Below are 26,387 nucleotides of genomic sequence, written 5' to 3' on the forward strand. Positions count from 1 at the left end.
CGATATACACGGTACGAAAAAAAGTATATACTTACAGATTTTCGGCACGAAACAATATTCACTTTTTATTGGTTTTATCACAGTCATTTTGTGACAGAGAATGACAATCGTATCAAACGGTTTCTCTCAAATGGTGTGTCACTGTATCGATATTCAATATTTTTCGTCTTCCTCAAATTCGTCTTTTTTGACCTCTATCGTTCTCGAACTCTTCGTAGTATTGCAACAGCCGCGCGCGGCGCGCGGGAGCCGAAACGTTCCCGCGTGCCGCGCGCGCGGGTGCGAACGAACAAAGGGTTTTAACGAAATGTTCATACAATGCGCAGCCACTTCTGACATTCGTAAATTCCGTCGGACGTTCTTTGCCCGAAAACGTAGTGACGACGCATAAGTGCGTGTTTCATATAGTTTATTGGTACTTCGTTTAATTATATTCAGCAGTGTTGTAATATTCGTTATAGCAATATTCTATAATATTCTAATATTCGTTCTGTGCACAAGAACAAAGTAGACGTAAGCCCGTGTTTTATTCAAGCGTAAGTGAATATTTGTTCTTTGCAAAAAACGAAGTGGGCGCACGTGCGTGTTTTCTAAGTGTACCCTTACTTCACACAATTGTATTTCACCAGTTAAATTATGTGAATAAAAAGAATCGCAAACAATGTTTATCGTTTTGTGCGACGACGACAATTCAGTTTGTCAAATCCTCGATAAAGACGTGATTTTCGATGAAAAGCATCCACCAAATGAAGGAGACAACGTTCGTTTTTTATGGTCAGGTACCGAGTACACAGGAGAAGTCTTATTGCATTCCGGTGAGTTAAGATATATTTCATGGCATTTTACAAACTATCTTGCTGCTTCGTTTTCCTTTTTTTGAACGTTCAAAGTTTTACGGGAACGTAAAAAGTGTGTCGTTCCCCAGTTGAATAAACGAAAAATTATCATTAATACTATAATGTTTAGATGATCTGAATCTCGTCAATCGAAGATACGAAGCTCTAAAAAAAAATAAAAGCAAGCAGTCAAAAGCAAAAGGTTCAACCTCCAATACGCAGCTAAAAAAAAGAAGTCATTCATCTCCGCAGTCCGCTGGAAACATAAAGGAAAAAGGATTATCGCAGTGCAAAAAACAAAAATATTTGGTATGAATAAAAATTCTGAGCAGCGAATCTGATCGAGAATCAATTGAAAACGAAACAAATAACAATTTGAAAATGAAGAACGAAAAAAACGAGGGATTCGTACATGGAAAAAAAAGAAAAGCGAAAATGAAGGAAACGAGCCTGTTCAAGCTGATTTCGGGTTATCAGATTCAAATGACCTTTTTGGAAAAGATTGGTCAGGAGATAAGGTGTGTATACATCTAAAATTTGATTATTTGGATTCCTCTATTTATGATTTTAAATAAAATTAACTATCCTTTTTCTGGTTATGTTTTTACGGATCAGATGGTAAAACTTGTGGATCAAGTTTATTGTAAGGATTCCGAATTGAAACCTGCTCTGGCAATGGCTTCACAAGCTTCTCATCTTGCTCGAAGATTAATTGTCGGTGTTTTTAAACCTTCTGGCTATTTGAACTGTACATTCACTGGACAAGCTGCACGTGCTCATCAAAATAAACCGGGGAACAATCAACTCGTAAAGCCGTTAAATGAAATTGCCAAAAATGAAATTTTGAGTAAGTATTTAAATATCGTTTTTTTTTTAAAGATTTCCGCAAGTTTTGTAAATCGTTTTTCATAACGTTAATGAATGTTCTTGCTCTTTTAAAGATTTTGCTATGATGCGAGCAGAGAAAAAAGGATGGAAAAACAAGGATGGCTTACTTCAGACTGAAAAAGAAGTACGTCATGCTATGTCGCAGAAAATTGGGGAGCTTAAAAGAAAACATGAAGCCAACGAAAAAATGGCTCAAAAAAATAAATCGTAAATAGTTCCATTTCTCTCATTTTTTTCGCGAAGGTAATCGCCGTTTCAATTATTGCCAGTAGCATAATAACATTTTTTTAAATAAAGGTTTTTTCTATGCGAGCAAAAAAATTTTCAAAAATTTTTTATTACATATATAATCATATCCAATTATGAATGATGAAATCTGAAGAATTTTCGGACAATATAGTCGCCTGATGTTCGAACGTATACGGATTAAATTGGGCATGATTATATATAAAATCGTATACCTAGACCCAACCATATATCATTATATATGAATACACGACTCAATTGAGTCAAAATTGTATAATATATAACCGTATATGTGCATATAGAAATATATATATACCTATCCCCTATTTCAAGGACCATTTCGTTACTTTACGTTATTACCATTACGTTATTACAGAGTACATACTAGTTTGAGGACTTTTCGCTTCTTTGAGGACAGTCTTCATAATGGTGCGGTTTACGTATGGTGCTCTTCGAGGTCGTGTGAAAACAGCAAAAAGTAACGAGACATTGTCCTCAAAGGTACTCGTACGATTTCGATTAATTTCGAGGACATTGATTAAATCCACTTTGTGAGGACACTGAATCGAACGATCGGTTTGGACACATTCTTCTTACAACTTGTCTACGAAACATGTACTTCAAGGACATGACAAACTTATAACTTATACGAGGACCCTGTCCTCGAAATATCTGCTATGTTGTTCAGTGATTTTGAGGACATTGGCCATGCAGCCATTATGAGGACACTGCATAAAAATAATTTGGTTCAATAGTTCTACCTATACGTTATGTATGAATTCTCATTTTTGAGGACGTAAAAAACTACAAATATATATAATGATGCTGTCCTTGTATTATTATTATGCGCATCCTGGATTGTGAGGACATCCATTTTTCGATTCTTTTGAGGCCATTTTAAAAAATAGTCCAATTGAAAAGAAGTCTAAATCAACAAAAGGGAAATATATTTTGAAAGAATTGGCGTAGTCGAACCGACGAATAAAATTTGGCTTATCCACGGAGGGTCGAAGAACTTCACATATGATTTTTCGTTTGCTATAAAAAGATAACGTAATACTGATCGCAAAACAGAGTGACTGATAAAACGATTAATTTAAAAAGAATCATTTTTGTCGAAGTTATTTCACAGCTTTTTGTTTATATCAGAATTATGCATAAATTGGTGGTAATCACAAATCTGTTCAAAATCAATTCAAAAGAAAAGTTTTTATTGCGAAAAATTTCATGTCTTGTACAACTTTATCGTACAAAAGACAATTACATTTTCATTGCGTTTTAAACAACACATATCACCGGTCTAATACAAACAGGAAAAATTCTTGAAAATTTCATGAAGTGTACATGTGAAAAAAAAGTAAAGTTATTCTTATTCTGTAAATTCTTTTCTCGTTTTCTTCAGTACGTGTTCTTCCAAACTCAATTTTTTTTTTTACTGCATCCATCTGTCTCAATCAGTTTTTTCCGTTGGCCATGCAGCCATGTACGCACTTGCGCAACCGTCCTGTTCTGCAGACATTTTTCTTTTTTCAAAATCTTCTCAATTTCCATTCCGGATGGAATTTTGTTTGACATTAGCAACGATTTGAAACGACTCAAAACCACTTCTTGTTGCTCGGTCGTCCACCGTCGCGAATTGGTTGCAGATACCAAACTTGTTTCACCCTTGAAATCGGCTGTAAATAAAAAATTGAATAAAATATTACGTTTTTATTACTTTCATGAAGAATTTATCAATTAAATATCACAAGAACCAAATTCAATCGATTTTTTTTCAGCATACGAGTAAAGCTGCAGTATCCAGAAGATATAATTATTACCTTCTTTTTTTCGGAACTTCTCGGCTATTCAAATTATCTGTTTCATTTTCCTCAGATTCATCAGACGAATCGTCGTGGCCTTGGGCTATTTTCAAGATTTTCGACATTTCAATTATATCGGTTTCAAGAACCGGTTGTCGATATATGTCTTTGTGAATCTTTTCCTCGTGACCCAAGAAATTCGCTAGATTGGTGACTTGTCCACTTTTCAAGTTTAGCTGTATGCAACGGGTGGCTATATGTTTCCGCAGCTGTGTTCCACGAAGAGTATTCGGAATTGAAGCACCGCATTTTTGGGAAAATTCTCGCATTAAATTACAGGCACGCAAATACCGATAGCATTCTTCATTACTCGAGGGAAGCGCAAAAAAATGGGGATTTTTTCCTGCGACGCCAGCCTCAGCTCGATATGCTAATAATAATTGCATGCAATCGAAAACGCTCTTATCCACAAGGACGGGGACCCCTCTACCTCTCTTTCCGCGGATTTCGAATCGTACGAATTCTTTTGCCAGTTTTTTTCCCTCACCCGACAAACGCTCATATGAGTCCTTATTGGCAACCTTGTCGATGTTTTGATGCGTTTCGAAATCCTGAACGTGAATTCGTTCGATTTCGCCAGGGCGCCGTCGATTAAAAGTTTGCAGCGAAAGTAATGTTGCTTCTGCGAGTTTTTTCCATGCGAGGAATGAGAATTTTTCCTTCAATTCGTTGAAATATTTGGTTCTTTCCGATTTGATGAAGTTATCAAGTTTTTTTATGTCTTCGTCTAACGGTAAAACGACTTTTTTTCGTCGGTTATTTTGCGCCTGAGTCTCAGCCACTGCTCTGTTGATGCTCGTACCGAAACCTTCCGCCATTAATTTTAAGAAATCCTCGACTTGTTTTTGCTCAGCAGCTAATTCAGTTTTGATTTTTTCTGATCTTAAGATTTCGCCACAGTATTTAATTAAGGTCCCGAGGTTTGACGCCACAGCTGGATGTGCGAACATACGGGTTTCTTCATTGAAATTTGCTACCACTCGTACAGCAGCTATTGCGCTGTCATAGTGCCGTGGTATGTAGACATCCGCAAAAACTTTGATAGCCGGTTTCAAGACTTTGATAGCTTCAAAAAATCGTCCAAGCAAGCGGAGACGGGCGCCTATCATCGCATAATGATGTTGGTGTGCACCGTATTTTTCGCATTCTTTATTTGCATATAAAATAATCAATTCATCATAGCGAATTCCTCGAACAATTGCATCCTCTCGTAGATAGGGGAAAATCCACTTTCGCACCAAAACGTTGGCAGTTTCATGAAGTCGAGCCGTTGCCTTTTTTCCACTTGACACCGCAATGTGTTCGGATTTTCCAGAAGTTCCTGTACACTCACTAAAGTGATGTCCGATACTCGACCTTGCATACTGACCTTTACAATTTCCGCAAGCCAAATAATCTCCAGCCCCTCTTTGCATTCTTACATTCGGCCGTCGACATACTAGAAGCTCTCCCGTGTTAAAGCGAGTGTCGTTATTGTGTAGATGGTTCCCCTTCTTCCTAATTTCTGCAATTACTGCCTTTCTTACTTTACTTTTTATGGCAAGTCGCGTGAATTTTTTTACTTCTTCTTCGTTTCCATGTACTGCCTCTAAATGTCGGGCAATTTTTACTTGAAATTTTTGACAGTAAAAACAGAAATGTTTTTTTGAATAGGACGGAGTAGCGGATGTTGCTACATGCAAATCTGCATCATTTGGTGCAGAGACTCCCGGCCTATTCATGCCCAACGATATATTCAACATTTTTTTTTTAGGCTGATCAGATGTGCGCCGAATTGATTCATTGGATGAAGAACATTCAGAATCCGAAGAATTTTCCACTTCAGGCTTCTATTCTTCATCGTTGACATGAGAGCTTTCACCAGAATCCTGTTCGCATAATGTTGAAGTTAGAATTGGGTTCGTAGAGAACAACTCAAAAGAAGTAAGCCCGCTTGAAACCTCCTCATCGATGGGAAATTGTTTTTTATTGTCGCTATTTTGGCGAGTCGTGTGTATCAATATTTCTGGAGAATTTTTTTCAACGGGTTGTTCTAGAATAAAAAATAAAAAATAATATTATTATTATATTGAACTTGAAAACCAAAAATAATCAACCTAAGTAGCGATCATCACGTTATTTACCAAAATTTCTGCCGGGAGCTCGTGGTTGTAGGAGTAACGGAAATTGTAAAATCTCGTCACTGATAATTTTGGATTGTTTTACAGTTGTCAAAAATTGCATATTATCCGAGGAAAATGCTTCCGTTGACAATAGAACATCGTGCTCCAAATGATCATTCGTTTTAGGGTCCGTAACCAGAAAATTATCTAAATTCGTATGGAAGTAAAGAGTATAACATCGGATGACGAGTGAAAAAAATTCAAAACATAATGGTGTGTAAAAAAAATTACGAAACCAACTGTAAATAATTTCAACAAAACAATTAAGAAAAGCTTTCACAAATCATGAAAAAATATTATATTAAAAAAAATACAAATCTGTAATTATATTGTAAAGGAAAAAAAAATTCAAATAGGACGTGAGAAATTCATTCTTACGGGAAGCACCCGGAACTTGAGAAAGTTCAAATGAATCAAAAAAGTTACCATATCTGAGTTATGTGCAGCACTACAATTTATGGCACCAATCGGAGGATAAGTATTTTATTAGTATATAATACATAATTTTTCATAATATGAAATTGTTCTGAGAAACGTTCAAATCCAAAAAAAAATCGCATCGAAGGTAAAAGTCATTTGTTACTCTATGGTGGCAGAGACTTACTTAGAAAAAAATCGATTCTTCTCAGACTTTCAGGATCCCCTGGTATTCACAATATTCGACGTCGATTTCGTATCGGTACAAATTATGTTCATTCAAATAAAAATCAGGGCTCTTTTAGATGTGATGGATCATATGTATGCTTACAGAGGGAATTGAGAAAATTATCTCCAAGAGATTTTAACTTAATTGCATTCAATTTTTCTGTAATATACAAGAGATATTATTGTGTATTGATGAAAAAATACCCTTCGGACGATAAAAATTGTCAAGCTTCCAAATTAACTCTCCAGTTTATATTGAAATTTTCGAGAGGATTCGTCTGTATAATCTCGTTTTTTTTATTATCACATACACAATTGCACTTTGTTAAAATGAAGATAAAAACATGAGTGAACTGTCGCAAAGAAATAGTTGCTGCCGAGCATATATGAGATGATGTTCGAATTCAAGTGGGCGTGTAACGGCAGCGTTAATACTAGTTCCATAAAAATAATACATTAATTAAGGTCTAGTTTGATTTTTATTTGAATGAACAATTTGAATGAAAAGTGATGGGCCGGACAAGTACTTTTAGCACATATTTAAACATAATTTGTACCGACACGAAATCGACATCGAATATTGTGAATACCAAGGGATCCTGAAAGTCTGAGAAGAATCGATTTTCTTCTAAGTATCTGTCACCATAGAGTAACAAATGACTTTTACCTTTGATGCGATTTTTTGGTAACTTTTTGATTCACTAGAACTTTTTCAAGTTCCGGATGCTTCCCGTAGGAATGAATTTCTCACGTTCTATTTGATTTTTTTTTTCCTGTACAATATAATTACGGATTTGTATTTCTTCTAAATATAATGTTTTTTTCACGATTTGTGAAAGCTTTTCTTAATTGTGTTGTTGGAATTATTTACAGTTGGTTTCATAATTTTTTTTACATACCATTATGTTTTTAATTTTTTTCATTCGTCATCCGATGTACTCGTCACTTGCATTTATTTGACAACGTTTTGTTCATTTGAACACCAAACGTTTTTCATACATTACCAGGATTTAGCAGATTCATTTTTTTTATTCATTACGTTTGAAATGGTTTTTTTATAACCTTTAGTAATGAATTGCTCATTTGAAGCAAGTTTTAGAACTTTCTCAAGTTCCGGATACTTCCCGTAAGAATGAATTTTTCACGTTCTATTTGAATTTTTTTTTCCTTTACAAAATAATTCCAGATTTTTATTTTTTTTAATATAATGTTTTTTCATGATTTGTGAAAGCTTTTCTTAATTGTTTTATTCAAACACAGTTGGTTTCGTAATTTTTTTTACATACCATTATGTTAAATATTTTGTTTATTCGTCATCCGATGTACTCGTCCCTTTTGCATTTATTTGACAACCTTTTGTTCCTTTGAACCAAATGTTTTTCATACATTACCAAGATTTAACAGATTCATTTTTTTTATTCATTACGTTTGAAATAGTTTTTTTTTATAACCTTTAGTAATGAATTGCTCATTATTGAAGCAAGTTTCCAGAGAATAGATCGAATAACATCTTATAAATCATCGTGCATTTATTTTTTGGACTACACGAGTAACACGTCGGGTTTTACACAGTCGAGGTTACATAAAACATAAATGTACTTGTCTCCAATTTTTTTACAGCACTCATGCTGTTTTCACGGTTTGATTTGACTACTTTTTGTGCACTGTGAACTTGAAAAAAATTCACAGGACATGTTACGACACAACTATTATCGTTAATTCATTTTTTTGTTCGTTCCAAGAAATACACATAACTATTCTTGGCGTTTCTCGGCCAACTTCTTTTTTCGACCTTAGCATCATCAGCAAAAACCCATGACGTACCAGATCTTAACATGTTCGTATAATGCCCTTCAAATACTGTTCGATCATGATGGAAAATAGCACTATTGACTTTATATTTTTCGCCGCATACAGTAACTACAGCGGATGGAATACCTTTAATACTAAAATCAATCTTTGAAAGTTTCATAGTTTTTTGATCTATAGATAATATTAAAAGTTGAAGAATCAAAACGCCTTGAACAGTTGATAGCGAAGTTTTTGTTAAGAGTGTTCCCATTCCGCCACAAGCATTGCACTGATGTCCTTCAATCGGATTCCACTGAGACAAACTATGTTCGATTAATTCCTGTAAAGTAAAAGGTTTTTTAACACGCGGAAAGCTCAAAACTAGTATATTATTTGCTTGTTCATCTGTGGTCGTATATTGACAAGCTTTGCATCGAACTTTAATAATCAATTTATGTTCTACAGCATTTCGAAGTAAATCAGATTTTTTGCAGATTCCCATGAAAAATTCAGAAACATCGTGCTGTTTTTTTTTTTTGAATAAACGATTCTTCTACATATTCTCTTACAACGCATGAACTCACTTATTTATTTCTTTCCACATAAGACCGAAGTAAAAGAGGTATAGGATTTTCTTTCTCCTCCGAAATTCTGAAAAATTCTTCCCTAAGAGGTTTGCAATTGAAAATACATTGTATAATAGAATTAGCATAACACGAAACACCATCCGTATTGGTTAATCCGTTAATAGACCAGGAGCTCATATTTTTCCATTCACTTGGCGCTGATTGACACTCCATAACATTTTTGGATATAGTCCAAACAAAATCTGGAATTTTGGGAGCCCATTGTTTGGCAAACTTTATGAGGACAAGATCTGTACGAAACTTCGGTCTGAGACGATTGTATTCCCTTATAGCTAACTCATCTGCTTTTACAGAATGGGGATCGAAATTGATTAAATGTAGTCCGTCTAAGGTAGTAACACGAGAAAGACCGACATAAGTCTGTCCACAAGTGAATATAGAATTTCCTGCATTATAATTATTACCTATCAGTGTATTCGGAAAAATTTTTAATTAATAAAATAGATTTTTAGTTTCCCCACCTTGGAAATTTTTTAAAAAATTCCCTGCCTCATTGAAAGAGAAAAATATATCAAATTACGGCTAATAAAAATTCCAGATAACGCGATATTGAAAATCCAACTTACGCAGAATTAGTTTTTTTGAAAAATCATTTTATTATATATTAAAGTTGTTTTAAGTACTATACAGCCAAACAAATATTTTATTTCCAACTTAAATTTTACTTTGTTCGATTAAAAATCATCAACACTTTCGAATAGTCTGTTATGCGGTTACAAATTCAGCGCCATTTTCTAAATTATCAAGAATTCCATCAACGCCCTCATAAATTTCTTCTCCAACCCCATTGATTCCTGAATTAACGAGTCAGAGCAAATTTCAAAATGGACCATATTTTTTACCAAAATACATTAAGCAAACTCGTTTCTGAAAAACACGATGAACCAAGCCACAAGTCCGTAACTTCTTATCAGCAACAACGAGGAAAACTGCAAAAAACGTAAATATATATATATTGTAACGAAACGCTCTAGCCGACCTGGTCTGAACGCCGCCACGCGTCGGTTCGAGCAACCTTAATAATAAGGAGCAGGTATGAAGGAAACGCGGACACTGTTAATTTTGGTAAAATATAAAAATAATCAATTTTATTCAATTATTTGACCGAATTTTGACAAAAATAAAAGAAATTTTGCGCCTTGGCTCGCTAATTCTAAAACAATTTTGTGTTTTTTGTTTTTAAACTGTCTTGCTTTGTTTAATCGGATCTGGCGAGAAAAAGACCCGAAAGACCCGAAAACGTTGCAAATTCTCTGTCTGAGAAGTTTTAAATTTCTCAATTTTCGAATTTTAAAGTGTACAAAGAAAAATCTGTTTTTTTTTAAAATCGCAAAAACCCGAAAATCAATGTCTACCGCACGTTGTATTTTGCAAAACTCATTATTCCCGATGTCCTGTCACGCTTGTTTTCTTTTTAAAAAAAAATATAAATGAATCCAAGAGGATCTCTTCGCTTTCACAATTTTTCAATTTTGTTTTGACTCGATATAATTTTAACTCGATCTATCACCTCTTGGATTTTTGTTAATCTTTTAATTTGCGTTAGGTCTCCGTACCCGGCCAACTCGGACAAGATTTTTATCAAATTTGAATTTAAAATTTTAATTAACCAAAAAAAAAATTATTATAGCTCTGCTCTTAACGATCATAAAATGACAAAATAGAATCTAACATGAGTTAAGACAGGATAGCGTAGACCACAGGCTCTGGGATTGAAACGTCACCGAATCGCTCCGAGATCCTGGGCATCCACTAGGTTAGGTAATTCACCGTCCACGGGCTCTGGGATTGAAACGTCGCCGAATCGCTCCGAGATCCTGTGCAACGGAAATTTGAAAAAACTAAGGGTGGACCCTGGACTCTGGGATTGAAACGTCACCGAATCGCTCCGAGATTCCAGGCATCCAGGAAAATTTAGGAAAGGAATTTATGAGTTTTGAGCAGAGTGCTTCGTTAGTACTGTAAGAGAGAGAGGTCCGAGTTGATCCTTGAGGCAGTGAGAACTGAATGCCGAATGAGTCGCGCAGCGCTTCTTATACCCCGTTCCCCACCATGAAATTCTCGAGGGCCGAGAATCTCAGCTTTCGATCGGTTCTGCGCATCTTTCTGTAACGCCTACTCTGATTGGCCCGTTGCCATGATTCACGCTCGCCCGTTGGTCGAGCGGGCTAACATACAATGCGCGGACTACCGGTTTTTATGAATTTCAGCTTATTGTGATTTTCAACAATAAAAACTTCAATCTGATCAAATATTATTTAATTTCTTCTTTAATTTGGCATTGTTATTTCATTTAATATGATTTGAATAATTACAATCGCGAAAAGTCACGTACGCGTCCTATAGCCCATTAACGCTCTGTTCGCGCATGCGTCGCAGTCGCTTTTTACATTTTTCATTGTGATTGTTTTTTATACTATTAATTTGACTTGTGATCATTTTTCTTACATTCGTGTTATTTTTCTGATGATTTTGATCGTAATTACTTGCTCGGGCGACTTAAAATAACAAATTACGAAAAGAATTAATTTCAGTAAAATATAGCGCGGCGAAGTTCAGAGCGGTGCCGGTTGCCCCGCTCGGGCTCATGCCTACCGGCCTAAGATGGCCGCCACCTGTCAATAACGACGAGCGTGGTCGCCGCGATGTTTTGTCCGCGATCTAAAGATCGCGGAGTTTCGTTAGTTCCGACGGGCTCGGGCCGTCGCGCGAGTGTTTCGTCACAATATATATATATATATATATATAAGTGTTTCAATCCATGATTGCAATAATTTCCATCATCGACTAATTCGTAGCGTTAAACTTGGATACTGACTTACCTTGAGAAACACTTGAATCAATGGTTGTGTCTTGGCAAGAGCAACACGAAAAATGACCAAGCAGTTTGAACGGAATTCTCACAGCGAAAATCCAGAAATATTTTTTTTTTTAACTGAAATAGAATACAATTAATCACATAATGATGACTTCGTTTCTCATTCAATTTGATAGAAAACTACAAAAAAATGCATATAAATATACCTGAATCGAAATTTCATTCTCTGTAGTATCGCACCTTCCAGAACTGAAAAGTTCTAACATATTCCCAACGAGTCTGACCCAAGAATCTCATTCCCAGTATCCACTCATTTGAAGCCCTTGGCTCAAGGAATACCTCCATATCAATCACTTGAGATCACGAAATCTGGACAATCAAGACTTTGAGCCATATATTTTCATGGAACGCTTGAGACTGTAAAACCGTGTTGACCAACCAAACTGAGGTCATGGAAAAAAATCACGCCGTGTCCATTTGAATCAAAAGAGTTTTATCAGGAAACACCGCTTCCACTGTAATAAAAAAAAAATTTTATTGCAATTTCATCTTCATCTATACTATTAAACTGAACGAGTTCATAGGGCTTGTGGTTTATATTCTGATTGAGGATCAAATTTTGATACCTTTATCTCAGATTTGCTGGTCCGTAACAAGTTCTGACACTTTAGGAACCTGTACGCTTGGACCATTGCGACAATCTTCAAAACCAAAAATGAAAAGGAACAGCAACAGACAGCTTCCACATTTCATTAGCACTGGAGATAAAAGATTCTGTAATCAGAAAATTACTATTATATTGAAAAATTATTCTACTTACTCAAAAGCATTGTCACCGGAGCCTGCAAGTATACTCACCCGCACTTGATCTTTCTTCATTTTCTTTGCAGATCAACGTGGATCCAAACCTCAAGAAATCTCTATCCGAAAGGAACCAAAATTTTATCTCGGTCTTCTGACTGGCAGTCTTCTAGTATGAAACTTTAACGCTGTTGATAGCAATTTCATCTTCATCTCTACTATTAACTTGTGGTTTAAATTCTGATTGAGGATCAAATTTTGATACCTTTATCTCAGACGACAAAATTTTTGCTGGTCCGTAACAAATTCTGACACTTTAGGAACCCGTGGACTTGGACCATTGCGACAGTCTTCACAACCAAAAATGAAAAGGAACAGCAACAGACCGCTTCCACATTTCATTAGCACTGGAGATAAAAGATTCTGTAATCAGAAAATTACTATTATATTGAAAAATTATTCTACTTACTTAAAAGCATTGTCACCGGAGCCTGCAAGTATACTCACCCGCACTCTATCTTTCTTCATTTTCTTTGCGGATCCAAAAATTTTTGTTGATTCAAAAATTCAGAATACGGACCAACTCAAGAAATCTCGATCCGGAAGGAACCAAAATTTTATTTCGGTCTTCTGACTGGCAGTCTTCTGCGTATGAAACTTTAACTGTTGAAAACACAATCTTGGATTTCGACCTCTATTTCGCTTTTTTTCATCTTCACTTTTTTCACCATTTTCACTAAACATTGTCCTGCTTTTAAATAGTCGGTGAATAGTCGGTAAAAACTGTTACATTCGCGATCTTTCTTTTACATCACGGAAATATATAGATATATACTTGTACTACAGAGAACTGTCAAACGCGATCTTTATAACCTCATTCATTTAACAACACACCATACGTCATATCACGAAATATATATATGTAGAGGAGATGAAGGTCGTTGAGGTTGCTATGGAAACACAACAAGAAAAGAAGAGGAGAGTAGTAGAGAGAAAGGGATAAAACGGAATGTTGAACAAGATGTTTGACAAATTAAAATCATAAAAGGATCTAAAACGATTTATATTCAATAAATAATATCAGTTCATTTATTATTTGAATTAGTGTTTGATTTATTTTATCCTTAGTGTTTAAATCGTTTAAATCATGTCTCATCGAAAAGTTAATAACATCGGAATATCTCCAACGAATAACCTTGCATCTACATCAGAAGTGGGATCTGCTCAAGCCCAAGCTACAGAAAATAGTGCGGACAGTGCAAATAACGATTTAATTTGGCGCGAAATATTCGAATCACATACGCAAAATATAACCCAACTCATAAATACATTGCGAGCTCCTGTCAGTTCAAAATCAGACATAATTTCTCTCCCAAAATTTAACCCCGATATTAAAGACTGTGATGCAAAAGCCTGGTCATCGACAGTGAACATTTGTCTTGCGGAACGTTCTTTAAGTGGAAGTGAATTACTAATTGCACTAAGTAAAGCTTTGAAAGGATCAGCTTCAGCATGGCTATCTCAAGTAACTTTTCCAAATATGGATTGGCCACAATTTCAAGAAATTTTTCTTTCCCGTTATGCCACCGTAGAGACAAATACTGCGGCTCTAATGCGAATTTTGAACATCAAACCAACAGAAGGAGAATGTCTCGCAGCATACGCAAGCAACCTCATATCCTCATTATTAACAAATTGGCAAAATTTGAGTGTAGAAAATATAGCTGTTGCTACTGTTCTCAGTCACATCGCAAAACTCGAACCAAAACTACAACGCGTAGTTTTTACAGAAGAAATCTCTACAAGGAATAAAATGCAGCAAGAATTGATGGCGTTTGCTTATCGGAAACGACCACTTATCGAAAATGATGATTCGACTAAAACATGGAAGCGCTTAAAAACGTCAAAAAAATGTTATACTTGTGGAAAAATGGGCCATATCACTGCTGAATGCTGGAACAACACAAGCAACTTTAATAAAAACACGTCAAACAAAGAAGACACAAATCAAATATCCAACACAACAACCTCAAAATCAACAATCACCTGCTTTAAGTGTGGAATGATGGGTCATATTGCATCGAAGTGTTCAAATAAAGAGCCACCAAAACAGACTGAACGACGAATCAACTTTTGTAGTATGAGACCTATCACTGGAACTCTAACACAATCCGGTGAGCAATATTCATTTTGTTTTGACTCTGGTGCTGAATGTTCTTTAATCGCAGAAAGTTTAGCAAATAAATTTCAAGGAAAACGAAAAGATGATTTGGTTACTCTGTTGGGTATTGGTCATTCAAGAGTGATTTGCACTTTGCAAATTCTATCACTAGTATCTCTCTCAAATCATTCAGTCGAACTTTTATTTCATGTTCTGCCCGATAAATTATTGAGTAATAACATTTTGATTGGTCGTGATTTAATATCCCAAGGATTTTCAATTGAGCTAACTTCTGACGGCCTTTCAATAAAAAAAATATATTCCATAAATTTGTGCGAAGTAGGACATGCTGTAAGTTCCTTTGAAAATATTAATACAGATATAACAGGCAACGAGAAAACAAATCTAATAGAACTATTAAAAAAATTTACTCCATTCTTTATCGAAGGAACACCAACTAGCAGAGTCAAAAATGGTTCTTTGGAAATAAAATTAAAAGATCCAAACAAAACCGTTCAACGACGACCATATCATCTGAGTCTTGAAGAAAGACAAATTGTTCGAAAAAAATGTGATGAATTATTATCAGCTGGTATAATTCGACCAAGTACTTCACCATTCGCGAGTCCTATTCTATTAGTAAAAAAACAAGATGGATCTGATCGCATGTGTGTAGACTACCGCGAATTGAATTTAAATACCATTCCTGATCACTATCCTTTGCCATTAATTTGTGATCAAATTCAACGATTAACAGGTGCAAAATATTTTTCTTGTCTTGACATGGCCTGTGGATTTCACCAAATACCAATTCACTCAGAGTCTATAGAACGAACAGCCTTCATTACACCAGATGGGCACTTTGAATACCTCGCTGTACCTTTCGGTTTACGTAATGCTCCTGCAGTATTTCAACGATGAATGAATACAGCTTTAGGAGCGTTTACGAACAACGAAAGTGGAATCTAAGTATCACTCATATGAGTTAGAGACACTAGCTGTTGTCAATGCAGTAAAACATTTTCGACATTACCTTTACGGACGAAAATTCATTGTTGTTACTGACTGTAACTCATTGAAAGCTTCCAAAACAAAGCTTGATTTAACACCTCGGGTACACAGATGGTGGGTTTTTTTACAAGCTTTTGATTTCGATATTCTTTACAAAGAAGGTAAAAATATGGCTCATGCTGATTTTTTTTCAAGAAATTCTTTGCCAACAGAAAAAGATGAAGCTCTTCCTGTTGAGAAAACCCTTAGAAAAAACGGACAAAAAGAAAAACATGTTCACTTAACGCAAATATCCCCGAATTGGCTTGAAGTAGAACAAAATCGTGATGCAGAATTAAAAAATATTATAGAAAAATTGAAAAATAATGATTCACCAACAGAAATAGATTTTACTTATCAATTAAAATCAAAAATCCTTTACCGCAAAATCCAAAGAAATAATAAAGAAACATGGCTTCCCATAATACCTACAGCATTCCGGTGGTCAGTAATAAATCATATACACGAAGCAATCTTGCACCTGGGATGGAAAAAGACATTAGAAAAAGCATATCAATATTATTGGTTTCCTCACATGTCCAAATATATAAGAAAATTTGTCGAGAATTGTTATACTTGTAAAATATCGAAACCAACCTCAGGAAAACAACAAATAGAACTACATCCTATTCCAAAAATCAGTATACCATGGCATACTATACATATCGATGTCACTGGTAAATTAAGTGGAAAAAATAATACAAAAGAATATGTATTTGTAATAATTGATGCATTCACAAAATTCACTCTATTACATCACGCTATGCATATTGATGCAGCTAATGCCGTGAAAGCCTTATACCCTTATATAACAATTTTCGGGCCTCCTACAAGAATCATTGCTGATCAGGGTAGATGTTTCGCAAACAGGGACTTTCGTGATTTTTGTATTAAAAACAAAATAAACTTACATTTAATAGCTACTGGTTCTCCTCGTGCTAATGGACAAGTAGAAAGAATTATGAGTACACTCAAAAATATGCTAACAGCTGTTGAAATAAATCAAGAAGAACCATGGCAAAATAGTATTGGAGAAATTCAATTAGCCATCAATACAACACATAACAGAGTAACCAAAGCAAGTCCCTTGGAATTACTAATTGGTCGAGTAGCCAGGCCACTCAAGCTTATCGTGTCAAACGAAAATGAAACAGAAGTAGATATAGATGAGATTAGAAAACAAGCAATGTGTTCAATAGAAAAGAACGCAAAGATAAACAAAAGTCAATTTGACAAAAATAAAGCAAAAGTGACAAAATTCACAACCGGCGATTATGTTTTAATCGAAAACCATGAGCGAAACCAGACTAAATTGAATGCTAAATTCAGAGGACCTTTTATAATCACCAATGTGTTAGAAGGTGATAGGTATCAACTTAAAAGTCTTGATTCGAATCGTACGTATAAGTACGCTCGAGAACGTCTACGTCCTTTTCCTATGCCCCATGTTCCAAATGAACTCGACTTGCATATCACAGATGAAGAAGGTAACGAATATATGAATGAATAAGTGAAAAAAAAAAAAAAAAAAAAGAGAAAGAAACCTGTGTGGTAAGATTGCCTGTGTGGTAAGGTTGCCTGTGTGGCAAGATCGCCTATGTGGCAAGATCGCCTGTGTAGCAAGGTTGCCTGTGTGGTAAGGTTGCCTGTGTGGCAAGATCGCCTGTGTGGCAAAATCGCCTATGTGGCAAGGTCATCTATGTAAAAAAAAAAAAAAAAAAAAGCCTGTGTGGCAAGACGATTGATATGGTGAAATAAAAAAAAAATAAATAAATAAATAAATGAATAAATAAATAGTCAGGAGCGGCCGAACGACTTTGATCAAAACACATAATTTTACACTTTCAGACGACGAAGAGGCAGTAGTTTCAGACAGTGAAGAAGCAAAAGAAGGAACTGCCACTTCTTTATCACACGAGGACGTGTGAATTGTCAGGAAGGCCGTGTAGAGGAGATGAAGGTCGTTGAGGTTGCTATGGAAACACAACAAGAAAAGAAGAGGAGAGTAGTAGAGAGAAAGGGATAAAACGGAATGTTGAACAAGATGTTTGACAAATTAAAATCATAAAAGGATCTAAAACGATTTATATTCAATAAATAATATCAGTTCATTTATTATTTGAATTAGTGTTTGATTTATTTTATCCTTAGTGTTTAAATCGTTTAAATCATGTCTCATCGAAAAGTTAATAACATCGGAATATCTCCAACGAATAACCTTGCATCTACATATAAGTATATACTTGTATTATGGCACCAGAAAAAAAATATATAGGTATATAATAGTACATTACGATACGTGTGCCTTAAGTAGCCCATTATTGCACGGCGTGAAGTTAGCGCCCGAGCGCAGCGAGGGTGCTAAACGCCGTGCATTAATAGGCTTACTTAAGTCACGAGTATCGTATACTATTTTATAGCTCGTGTGACATAAACCCGCTATCTTTTAGGTTTATTAAAAATATGTACTTAAAATAGTATATTAGGCAGCTTGGGAAGGGTTATATCAAACCCATGCACAATTGTCACTCAAGCCGAAGGCAAAAGTGGCAAGGACATAACGAAAATAATATTTGAAACTAGCCCAAGGGGGTTTTGGGGGGTACAGCTCACCTAGAGATCAAATTGAATCTTCAAAAGTAAAATAAAATACGTTTTTTCAATTCAAGTACGTATTTTCAATTCAAGTACGTTTATTCAATTCAAATACATTTATTCAATTCAAATATGTTTTTTCAATTCAAGTACGTTTTTTCAATTTAAGTACGTTTATTCAATTCAAATACGTTTTTTCAATTCAAGTCCGTTTATTCAAAAATGTACTTGAAAAAGTATTTCAACAAATTATAATACATTCAATTTTACAAATTCTTAAAACTGATTTAAATAGTGTATTAACCAACTTTAACGAATTATTTTAACTATTTTCCTCTGCTTGTTGGACCTCATTTTGACTATTATACGTTCGTATAATATTACAATTATTAAATGTAAAATTGTTGCCAGAACCATTTATGGTTACTGTGCAATTGTTAAATATGTAATTCGATCGAGGTGCTTCATTATCAGTGGAATCTTTAAAATATAAACCGATGTCCGGATGATAGAAACTGTGTCCTTTTGATCCTTCCGGTTGAACATTGTTTGCCTTTGATGTCGAAGGAATGTTCGAACTGTCGTTATTTCTGACGACAGAGGCGGTATTCGAAGGAATTTTCGAATTGTCGTTATTTCTGACGACAGAGGCGGTATTCGAAGGAATTTTCGAATTGTCGTTATTTCTATCGACACAGGCAGTATTCGTCTGAGCCGTCATCAATCTTTTTTTATTCGATATAACCGCAACTTCGGAAGTGACCCCAGAAGTCGATGTTCCACTATCGAACAATGTTCCAGAAACAACTTTTTTGGCTCGCTTCGATATTTCGATTCCACTACTGATACTTTCGCTAATCCGTTTTTTATTTTGGATAGAATCTGCAATGTAGCCGAAAGCAACTGTCGCAGATTTCCAGCCCCCGTGTCGCTGCAATGTTGTTATATCGGCACCAGCATCGACTAAAAGAGTTGCCGAAGTTCTTCGGAAGCTGTGGCCTGTGAATTCTTTGGCGTCAGGCAGATTCAGATATTCAGCAATATCTCGTGGCATCGATCCTAATTTATTGATTCCTACAGCTTGTAGCGTGCATTTTCCGTTTGAATAGCGAAGAAAAAATCTATTCACGGGACAAGGTTCTGGTCTAGCTTGCATATATTTCCAACAGAAGTTGAATAATGCATCATTTATTGTAAACGACCGTGGAACGTAGTTTTTAGTTTTTGGTATTTGGACAAGAAGTACGTCGTCTTCCAATTTTTTTACGTCATTGATGGTAATATTTACCAACTCTTCTCTCCGTAATGCCCCGGAAATTCCAAAGATTAGAGCTACCTGAACATTATTTTGTACAATAAATGATTCAATTTCAAGAATGTATAGTATTCAAGTTTTACTTACTTTTTCGCATAAATAGATATCATCAGGTGCTTCGTTTAGAAATTGTGAAATGTTTTTTCGGGTAAAAATTTGGGACTTCTTTTGTCGGTACCCCAAACTATTCTTTTTCAAAAAAGATGCTAGGTTGTTGTAGCGACCAATATCGACATGATCATAAGTGTTGATACTGCATTTTAGCATAGAATACGTTGCCCATAAACTTGTCGGTGCGTACTTTTTTGATAAATGGGCAAAGTATGCTAAGATTACATCTTCGCAAAATGAATTTGCTTTATTTTCTTTGCGCCATTTCTTGAAGGCGTTGTATGATGCTGTATATAATTTTTTCGATTTATTGGGCAACAAATTAAGGGTAACAGATTTCGCGATTTCTTTTATGGCATCCGGGACAATTTCACTTTCACTTAATTCACTTTCCGAGCTGTTCATTTTCGAATAAAAGTTAAAATTCACGATTTACAAACTGTTTCGTTACGTCTTAATTACCGTTGTCACTTTTTCAATAACATGAAACTGTTTTTAAGCGTAATGCTAACCTACCCCTCATTTGACATTCGTTTGCTGTAAATTTCGAAGTGTCAAAGGAAATGTCAAAGTACTTTTGCTTGTTTATTATGCATCTGTGAAGTTAGTTGTTTCATTTTCGCACGGTGTAAAAAAGAGCTATTTAAGTCACGGAAAAGCGTGACTTAAATGCGGGTTTAGGTCACACAGTGCTATAAAATGTATTATGGCACCAGATTTGTCACTAAAAAAAAACAAATAAACATCAAAAATGTGTGCGAAAATCCGACCCATTTTTTGATGCTATTAAAAAATAAATAATTAATATCTCTTCAACGCGTTAAGCTACAGAGTTCGAAGAGGTCGCGATCGAAAGAAAAAAAAAATAAAAAATACGTTAACTTATAATATTCTCTGGAATACTATAGTTAATTAATTATTAAAGAAACAAATTTTGAATATTTTCGAAAACAATTGGAAACGCTATCGCTCCGGTAAAGAGTCTCTGGCAGCAACTCGTCATGTCATGTTGTTGTTATAAATGTACTTGTCTCAGAGTCGCTGCCGCGACTCTAGATCTGCGCAATGAGCTTCGAAGACAGCAATTTCAAATCTATCCATAAATGAGCAACTGAAGACTTTTATAATCAATTTTTTACTTCATATATATGTTACGGTTAGAGTCAAAATGTAAAATGAATGGCACAGTGTTACGTTCCAGTAGAAAATATTGAATTAACTGGGAACGCAGCACGGTATTGACTCTTCTTTCGGGTCAAGACACTCAAGTCCTTTACCCAGGGACGAGAACCACGTCTGTCAAATATGGGAGTGCAAGAATGATTTTTGCGAGGTTCTAGATGATGTAGGCTCTGATGGATGACAGGGTAACCTTCAGCGATGTGATGATGATTTATTTTATCATAAGTTTGTAAATAAGTACTCACAAGATAGATTCACAATTTATAAGGTGGTCGATATTTTATTTGGTCGAATTTTTCCTGATCTCCTGATTTACAGTTGGCCGGTACAAAACGTCGTCGTAGGGGTTACAAGTTACAACTTGTCGATAAATGAACTTATTCTTATTAATTAATTCTAACTTTTACAAAATGTTCACTCTAGTATAAATTGACTCGTGGAGTAAGTGATTGAATTTCAGATTATTTGCAGACTTTATTGAAAATTTTATAAGTCTTAATTGAGACGAAAATTCGCGAAATAATTGAACGTAGTAACGACTTCGAAAAGATTTGGTAGAAATCACACACTTGGGCGTCGCTTTTTCTCGTTTAAATACCCTTTGCCCCCATTTAGTGGCTTCCTGGCTATTGGCTAATTTCTTGGTGGGGTTATCCTGTCTTATTCTTTTTCGCTTATAAGAAAAGTATTTTTAGTGCGCATGGCAACGAAGTATGAAAATACTATTGTTACTACTGGTTTTTGGTACTGTGTCACAGGATGTTTTTTCTTTCTTTCTCTGAGATAAGGCCTTGCGGCTTACAGCCTCACAGAGGACTATATATATTAGTGCACGTGCCGCTTCTTTCCTTGACCGAGAATTTTATATTTAGTGGTACTTCCTTTGTCTTTATCTGTCGCTTTATTTGAACTTCATTTCCCCGATACTGTTGACACATATGAAGGGGACCTAATTATTTCTTTATCAACTTCCCGAGTTTTGGTGGGCATACTATGTAAAAACAATGTTATTATTATTATTTTTTTCACTTCCTTTTTTTCTATTGCGTTTAATAAATGGTTAGTATGTAACAACAGTATATAAATTTTATAGTTTGCAGATTTTCGCTGTATTTCAATGATCCGAATCTACAGCATTATAATGAAAAGTTGTCAAAAGTCATGATGTTGCATGAAAATGACATACCGCACATTGCATTCAGAAATTCTGTAAGTTTCTGGGGATGTTGGTAGGCATCATATTTGGTCGCATCCAAAACTGAGCAACAGTAGACTTATCGGAATGAATTTTTTTTATAATAATTCCATATTTGTAGTTTGCAAAGTGGAAATACTCAACATACATGTCATTCTATAAGTTTTGTTATCAAAATTTGTGTTTGCATACCACATTCCTAAGATACGACTTTTCATATCATTAGCAAAAAAAGCATCCAAAGGCTTTTTGGAAAAGTTTCCAAATTTATCACTCGACAGACCTAATGGGAAAAGAATAACTACACACTATACCAAGACCAGATTTTTTTTTGAAAATCTGATTTATAAAATGTGCAATTCAAGATCATGGTTAGAAAGCTCTCGAATCATGTTACCACAATCATCATGAAGGAGTAGAAAATCATAGAACACATATTAGGGAACGAATTAATAATATGAATCGATCCGCTGCAAACTGAGCGGGTGAAAACAAAAGGATCGGAGAGGGCAGAGCCAAACTGAATATCAAGCAAAATATGGGGATGTTTAAAAATAATGAGGACACAAGAAATAAATTAGAAAACATTTATTCAATTAAAGTTTCTAATATCATTCTAACAGTTGCGTGTATTTTTGTTCTATTTATTCGTATATATAACCTATGTACACATGATATATAACCACGCCACTGACAATATATTCGCACTGGACAATATTTCTCGTACTCTGGTTTAATTGAAGGATTATTTCAGTCAACACTTATTTCCAATCGAACGAAATAATGAAATCTTGAAAAGTTTCGTTGACATATATGCATCACGCATTTTTTATATTCTTTTTCACACACACATCACAGACTACATTTACGCGGCCGCTTTGATACCGGTTTAATATATCACAAATAACAAAATAAATAGTAATATGCACTTCTTTAGATGACGAAAATTATTTTTTTATTGACCCCGCACGCACTTCGTAATGTCGAACCTCTGTTCATACGATCAAAAACTGACACATGGTTTGTACATATATATATGTATATCGGTCGAATTTATGACTGCTGTTACCAGCTGTGCTGCGCCGTGTGCTACGTTCTGAAGTTGACGTCAGATTTCCAATCATCAACAACTAATTTCAACAACCAATCACAACGTCTAAAAATGGATGTCGTCAGATCCAACGAATCAGAAACTCGAGAGAATCAAAGTGCCTTTGATGGTGTTATAATATAATATACTGACACATAAATTTTTGAATGGGTTGGTAACTTTTGCATAATCTTGAGCCCGTGCAAAGTTTTTTCTCAGCAATTACGCCACAAATAATGCTGATTTTGGGCTCATTCGATAGAGAATTTCTCAATTAGCTGAAAGTTCAATTTTCAAAGTCGTACATAACTCATAGGCTTCGCAATTAAAGAAAATCACATGCCAATTTTACCCCCCACCACCGCGAATCGTTTTATTCAGAGAAAGTATAGTCTCAGAGAGAGCCTCGGGCCAGCAGACGACAGGGCTGTCAATGTACTTGTCCCGAGACTCTACCGAGTCTCTTGATTCATACGAATTGGACAATAGTTCGAGATAAATCCGGTATAGCTGTATATGGGGTGGCGACACGAAGAAAGTCGAACATCGATGGATATCATAATATTCATGAGCTGGCATAAGCAATAATGATGGTTTCCATAATATAAAAAATGTGAACTTATATTAGGTACAAGAAGCAATAAAACAGGTTTCAATTAGAGCGTACATGTTATAATTAGGTTACAATTATATGTACTTATTTGGCAAATTATTATGAATTTATGCGCTTTTCACATGCAGATCATTAGTTTCTCGGAAAATTCGTTTCGAATGAGTTAAACTGACATTATCACGGAAAGCCCGTACATATAGTGTCCTCAAATTGAATGATATGTACTCAAACCAGAAAATGTATATAAGTGGCCTCATTGAATTTGTTAAACAGTTCTTCATAACCTATAAAATATCAAGTTGTCCTCAAAGTAGTCGTTTCGTATGGCAGAACATCGAAAATCCTCAAAACCGGCCAATGTATGGGGATCCTCATAATAGGGGAACCACAGTTTTTCTAATTCTACAAAATATAGTGACCTATAGCAGTCCTCATAACAGTCATGTTGCATAATAATTCATATGTCGTCAAAACCGGCAACGTATGAAAAGCCTCATACCAACCAATTTGCAAGATTTTCGATTCTAGAAAATATAAAAGATTTTATAGCAGTCCTTATAATAGTGGTATACGAAAAAGCGATACGTGTCCTCGAAATAATTGATAAATGAAAAGGCTCATAGTAGCCAAAAGGTAGTTTTTTTCAAATATCTTCATAAATAATTTATTTATTTTGATAAAAACTGTTCCATATAGAATATAATACCTGAAATGATCGTTTTTACCGAAAATGTTTTCAAGTCCTCAAACCATACTTTAAACATATATTGTAACGAAACGCTCTTGCCGACCTGGCCTGAACGCCGCCACGCGTCGGTTCGAGCAACCTTAATAATAAGGAGCAGGTATGAAGGAAACGCGGACACTGTTAATTTTGGTAAAATATAAAAATAATCAATTTTATCAAGAGACTCGGCAGAGTCTCGGGACAAGTACATTGACAACCCTGTCGGCTGCTGGCCCGAGGCTCTCGCCGAGACTATATTATCTCTGAATAAAACGATTCGCGGTGGTGGGGGTAAAATCGACATGTCATTTTCTTGAATTGCGAAGCTCAGGAGTTATGTCGCAATTTGAAAATTGAACTTTCACCTAATTAAGAAATTCTCTTTCGATTGCGCCCAAAATCAGCATGATCAGTGGCGTAATTGCTGAGAAAAAACTTTGCACGGGCTCAAGATTATGCAAAAAGTACCAACACATTTACGCAGCTGACGTATCCGTATATGGGATCAGACCGATACATACAAGGGCTTCTTGATGCCCATCATAACCAATCACCGGTGAGAATCTATCCGTCTCGACCAATCGCCGATGAGAAAGTTTCTGATAGTCCTCAATGTTTTCTTGTATACCGTCTGTTATCGTCTGTTATGTTATTATAAAGTGATTGCGATCGTAGCCCCGTGGATCAACGGTGCAAGATTTGCAAATTTCGTTTAAATAAATAAAACATTATTTGAAATAGCAGTGGATATAATCAATTTTATTTTTTTCATAAAAGAAGTTTCAATAGGTTTCGAGCCCAATTCACGACGATAATATCTTTAATAAATAAAACCTCAAAAGTGGATTAATTGATCTCATACAGTGTACTGAGAGTGAGTAAAATGTTGAGAAGTGAAAACGTGAATAATGTGTGTCGTGAAAATTAAGAATTATCTGTTCTACTTCGATATCGTAATATATACATAGATAGCAAATTTGCGAGATTTCGCGTCATGTTGACGTTTGAGGTTATGACCGCCGGAGTGCTGTTGCGTGCAGAGTGTAGAAAAATAAAAGTGGTTATTGAAAAGTGGAAGGATGAATCGATATTATTAATGACGTGACTAATTAGTGTTGGATAATAATAATAACAATGAGAAAAAAAACGTTCGTTCATTATAACCTCTAAAACGTTCTTTCCAAACAGAAATTCTATGTTGTGTAATTACATTAAAGAAAGAGGTGGATGGTTGTGTGTAAACGAATTCAAATAAATTTTAAAAAACTTTGGTCAAGTAATTCAATGTATTGTTGTCATAATTTCTTTCATTTAGTTTGGCTGTGTTCACCGGTCCCTTTTTTCACCTCCTTAGCTTACAGTGTATTGTCATACCAATTTCTATTTGTTCTCCAGACAATACGAGAGATATTCATATTTCTATTTTTTTATATTAATTTCAACAAGATAATTTGAAATATTTATAACAAAAAGCCTTCATGATTGCTTGTTCATACACCCAAGTTTTGAAAAATCTTTGGGCCATGTAAATGCATAGATATATTCACTTGAGTTGGTTACATGATAAATTTGGAAATTTATTTCAATAAGTCATTGGGTGCTTAATTTTCATGATATCAAAATTTGTATCGTCGAAATGCAATGAACACCTC

The 26,387-nt window shown here is 35.1% G+C and overlaps 4 protein-coding genes across 4 annotated transcripts in view; 3 read left to right on the forward strand and 1 right to left on the reverse strand.

Moving 5' to 3' along the window:
* Positions 1-26,387, forward strand: part of LOC122411264 (organic cation transporter protein-like) — a 522,699-nt gene that overhangs the window by 394,728 nt on the left and 101,584 nt on the right. The window lies entirely within an intron of this gene.
* On the forward strand, positions 1,120-1,985 carry LOC122411267 (uncharacterized). Its single transcript, XM_043419959.1, has 3 exons — positions 1,120-1,354; positions 1,452-1,683; positions 1,778-1,985. The coding sequence occupies exons 2-3, from the start codon at positions 1,452-1,454 to the stop codon at positions 1,933-1,935; spliced, it is 390 nt and encodes a 129-aa protein (XP_043275894.1). The 5' UTR covers positions 1,120-1,354; the 3' UTR covers positions 1,936-1,985.
* On the reverse strand, positions 3,165-6,126 carry LOC122411262 (uncharacterized). Its single transcript, XM_043419950.1, has 3 exons — positions 5,956-6,126; positions 3,791-5,864; positions 3,165-3,646 (listed from the first exon to the last, which is right to left on the reverse strand). Exons 2-3 carry the CDS (start codon positions 5,572-5,574, stop codon positions 3,631-3,633), a joined length of 1,800 nt encoding a protein of 599 aa, XP_043275885.1. The 5' UTR covers positions 5,575-5,864; positions 5,956-6,126; the 3' UTR covers positions 3,165-3,630.
* LOC122411266 (uncharacterized) lies at positions 13,522-18,031 on the forward strand. The gene is made up of 2 exons (XM_043419958.1): positions 13,522-14,870; positions 17,756-18,031. The coding sequence occupies exons 1-2, from the start codon at positions 13,844-13,846 to the stop codon at positions 17,833-17,835; spliced, it is 1,107 nt and encodes a 368-aa protein (XP_043275893.1). The 5' UTR covers positions 13,522-13,843; the 3' UTR covers positions 17,836-18,031.

The sequence above is a fragment of the Venturia canescens genome, chromosome 5 (genome assembly GCF_019457755.1).
Source record: "Venturia canescens isolate UGA chromosome 5, ASM1945775v1, whole genome shotgun sequence".
NCBI lineage: Eukaryota > Metazoa > Arthropoda > Insecta > Hymenoptera > Ichneumonidae > Venturia > Venturia canescens.

Excerpts from the sequence above, each read along its gene's own strand:
- LOC122411262 (XM_043419950.1), bottom strand. The coding sequence starts at position 5,574 with ATGTTGAATATATCGTTGGGCATGAATAGGCCGGGAGTCTCTGCACCA.
- LOC122411267 (XM_043419959.1), top strand. The coding sequence starts at position 1,452 with ATGGTAAAACTTGTGGATCAAGTTTATTGTAAGGATTCCGAATTGAAA. Across the intron at positions 1,684-1,777 it reads TGCCAAAAATGAAATTTTGA|ATTTTGCTATGATGCGAGCA; the intron begins GTAAGTATTTAA and ends GCTCTTTTAAAG.
- LOC122411266 (XM_043419958.1), top strand. The coding sequence starts at position 13,844 with ATGTCTCATCGAAAAGTTAATAACATCGGAATATCTCCAACGAATAAC. Across the intron at positions 14,871-17,755 it reads TGGAACTCTAACACAATCCG|ACGACGAAGAGGCAGTAGTT; the intron begins GTGAGCAATATT and ends TTACACTTTCAG.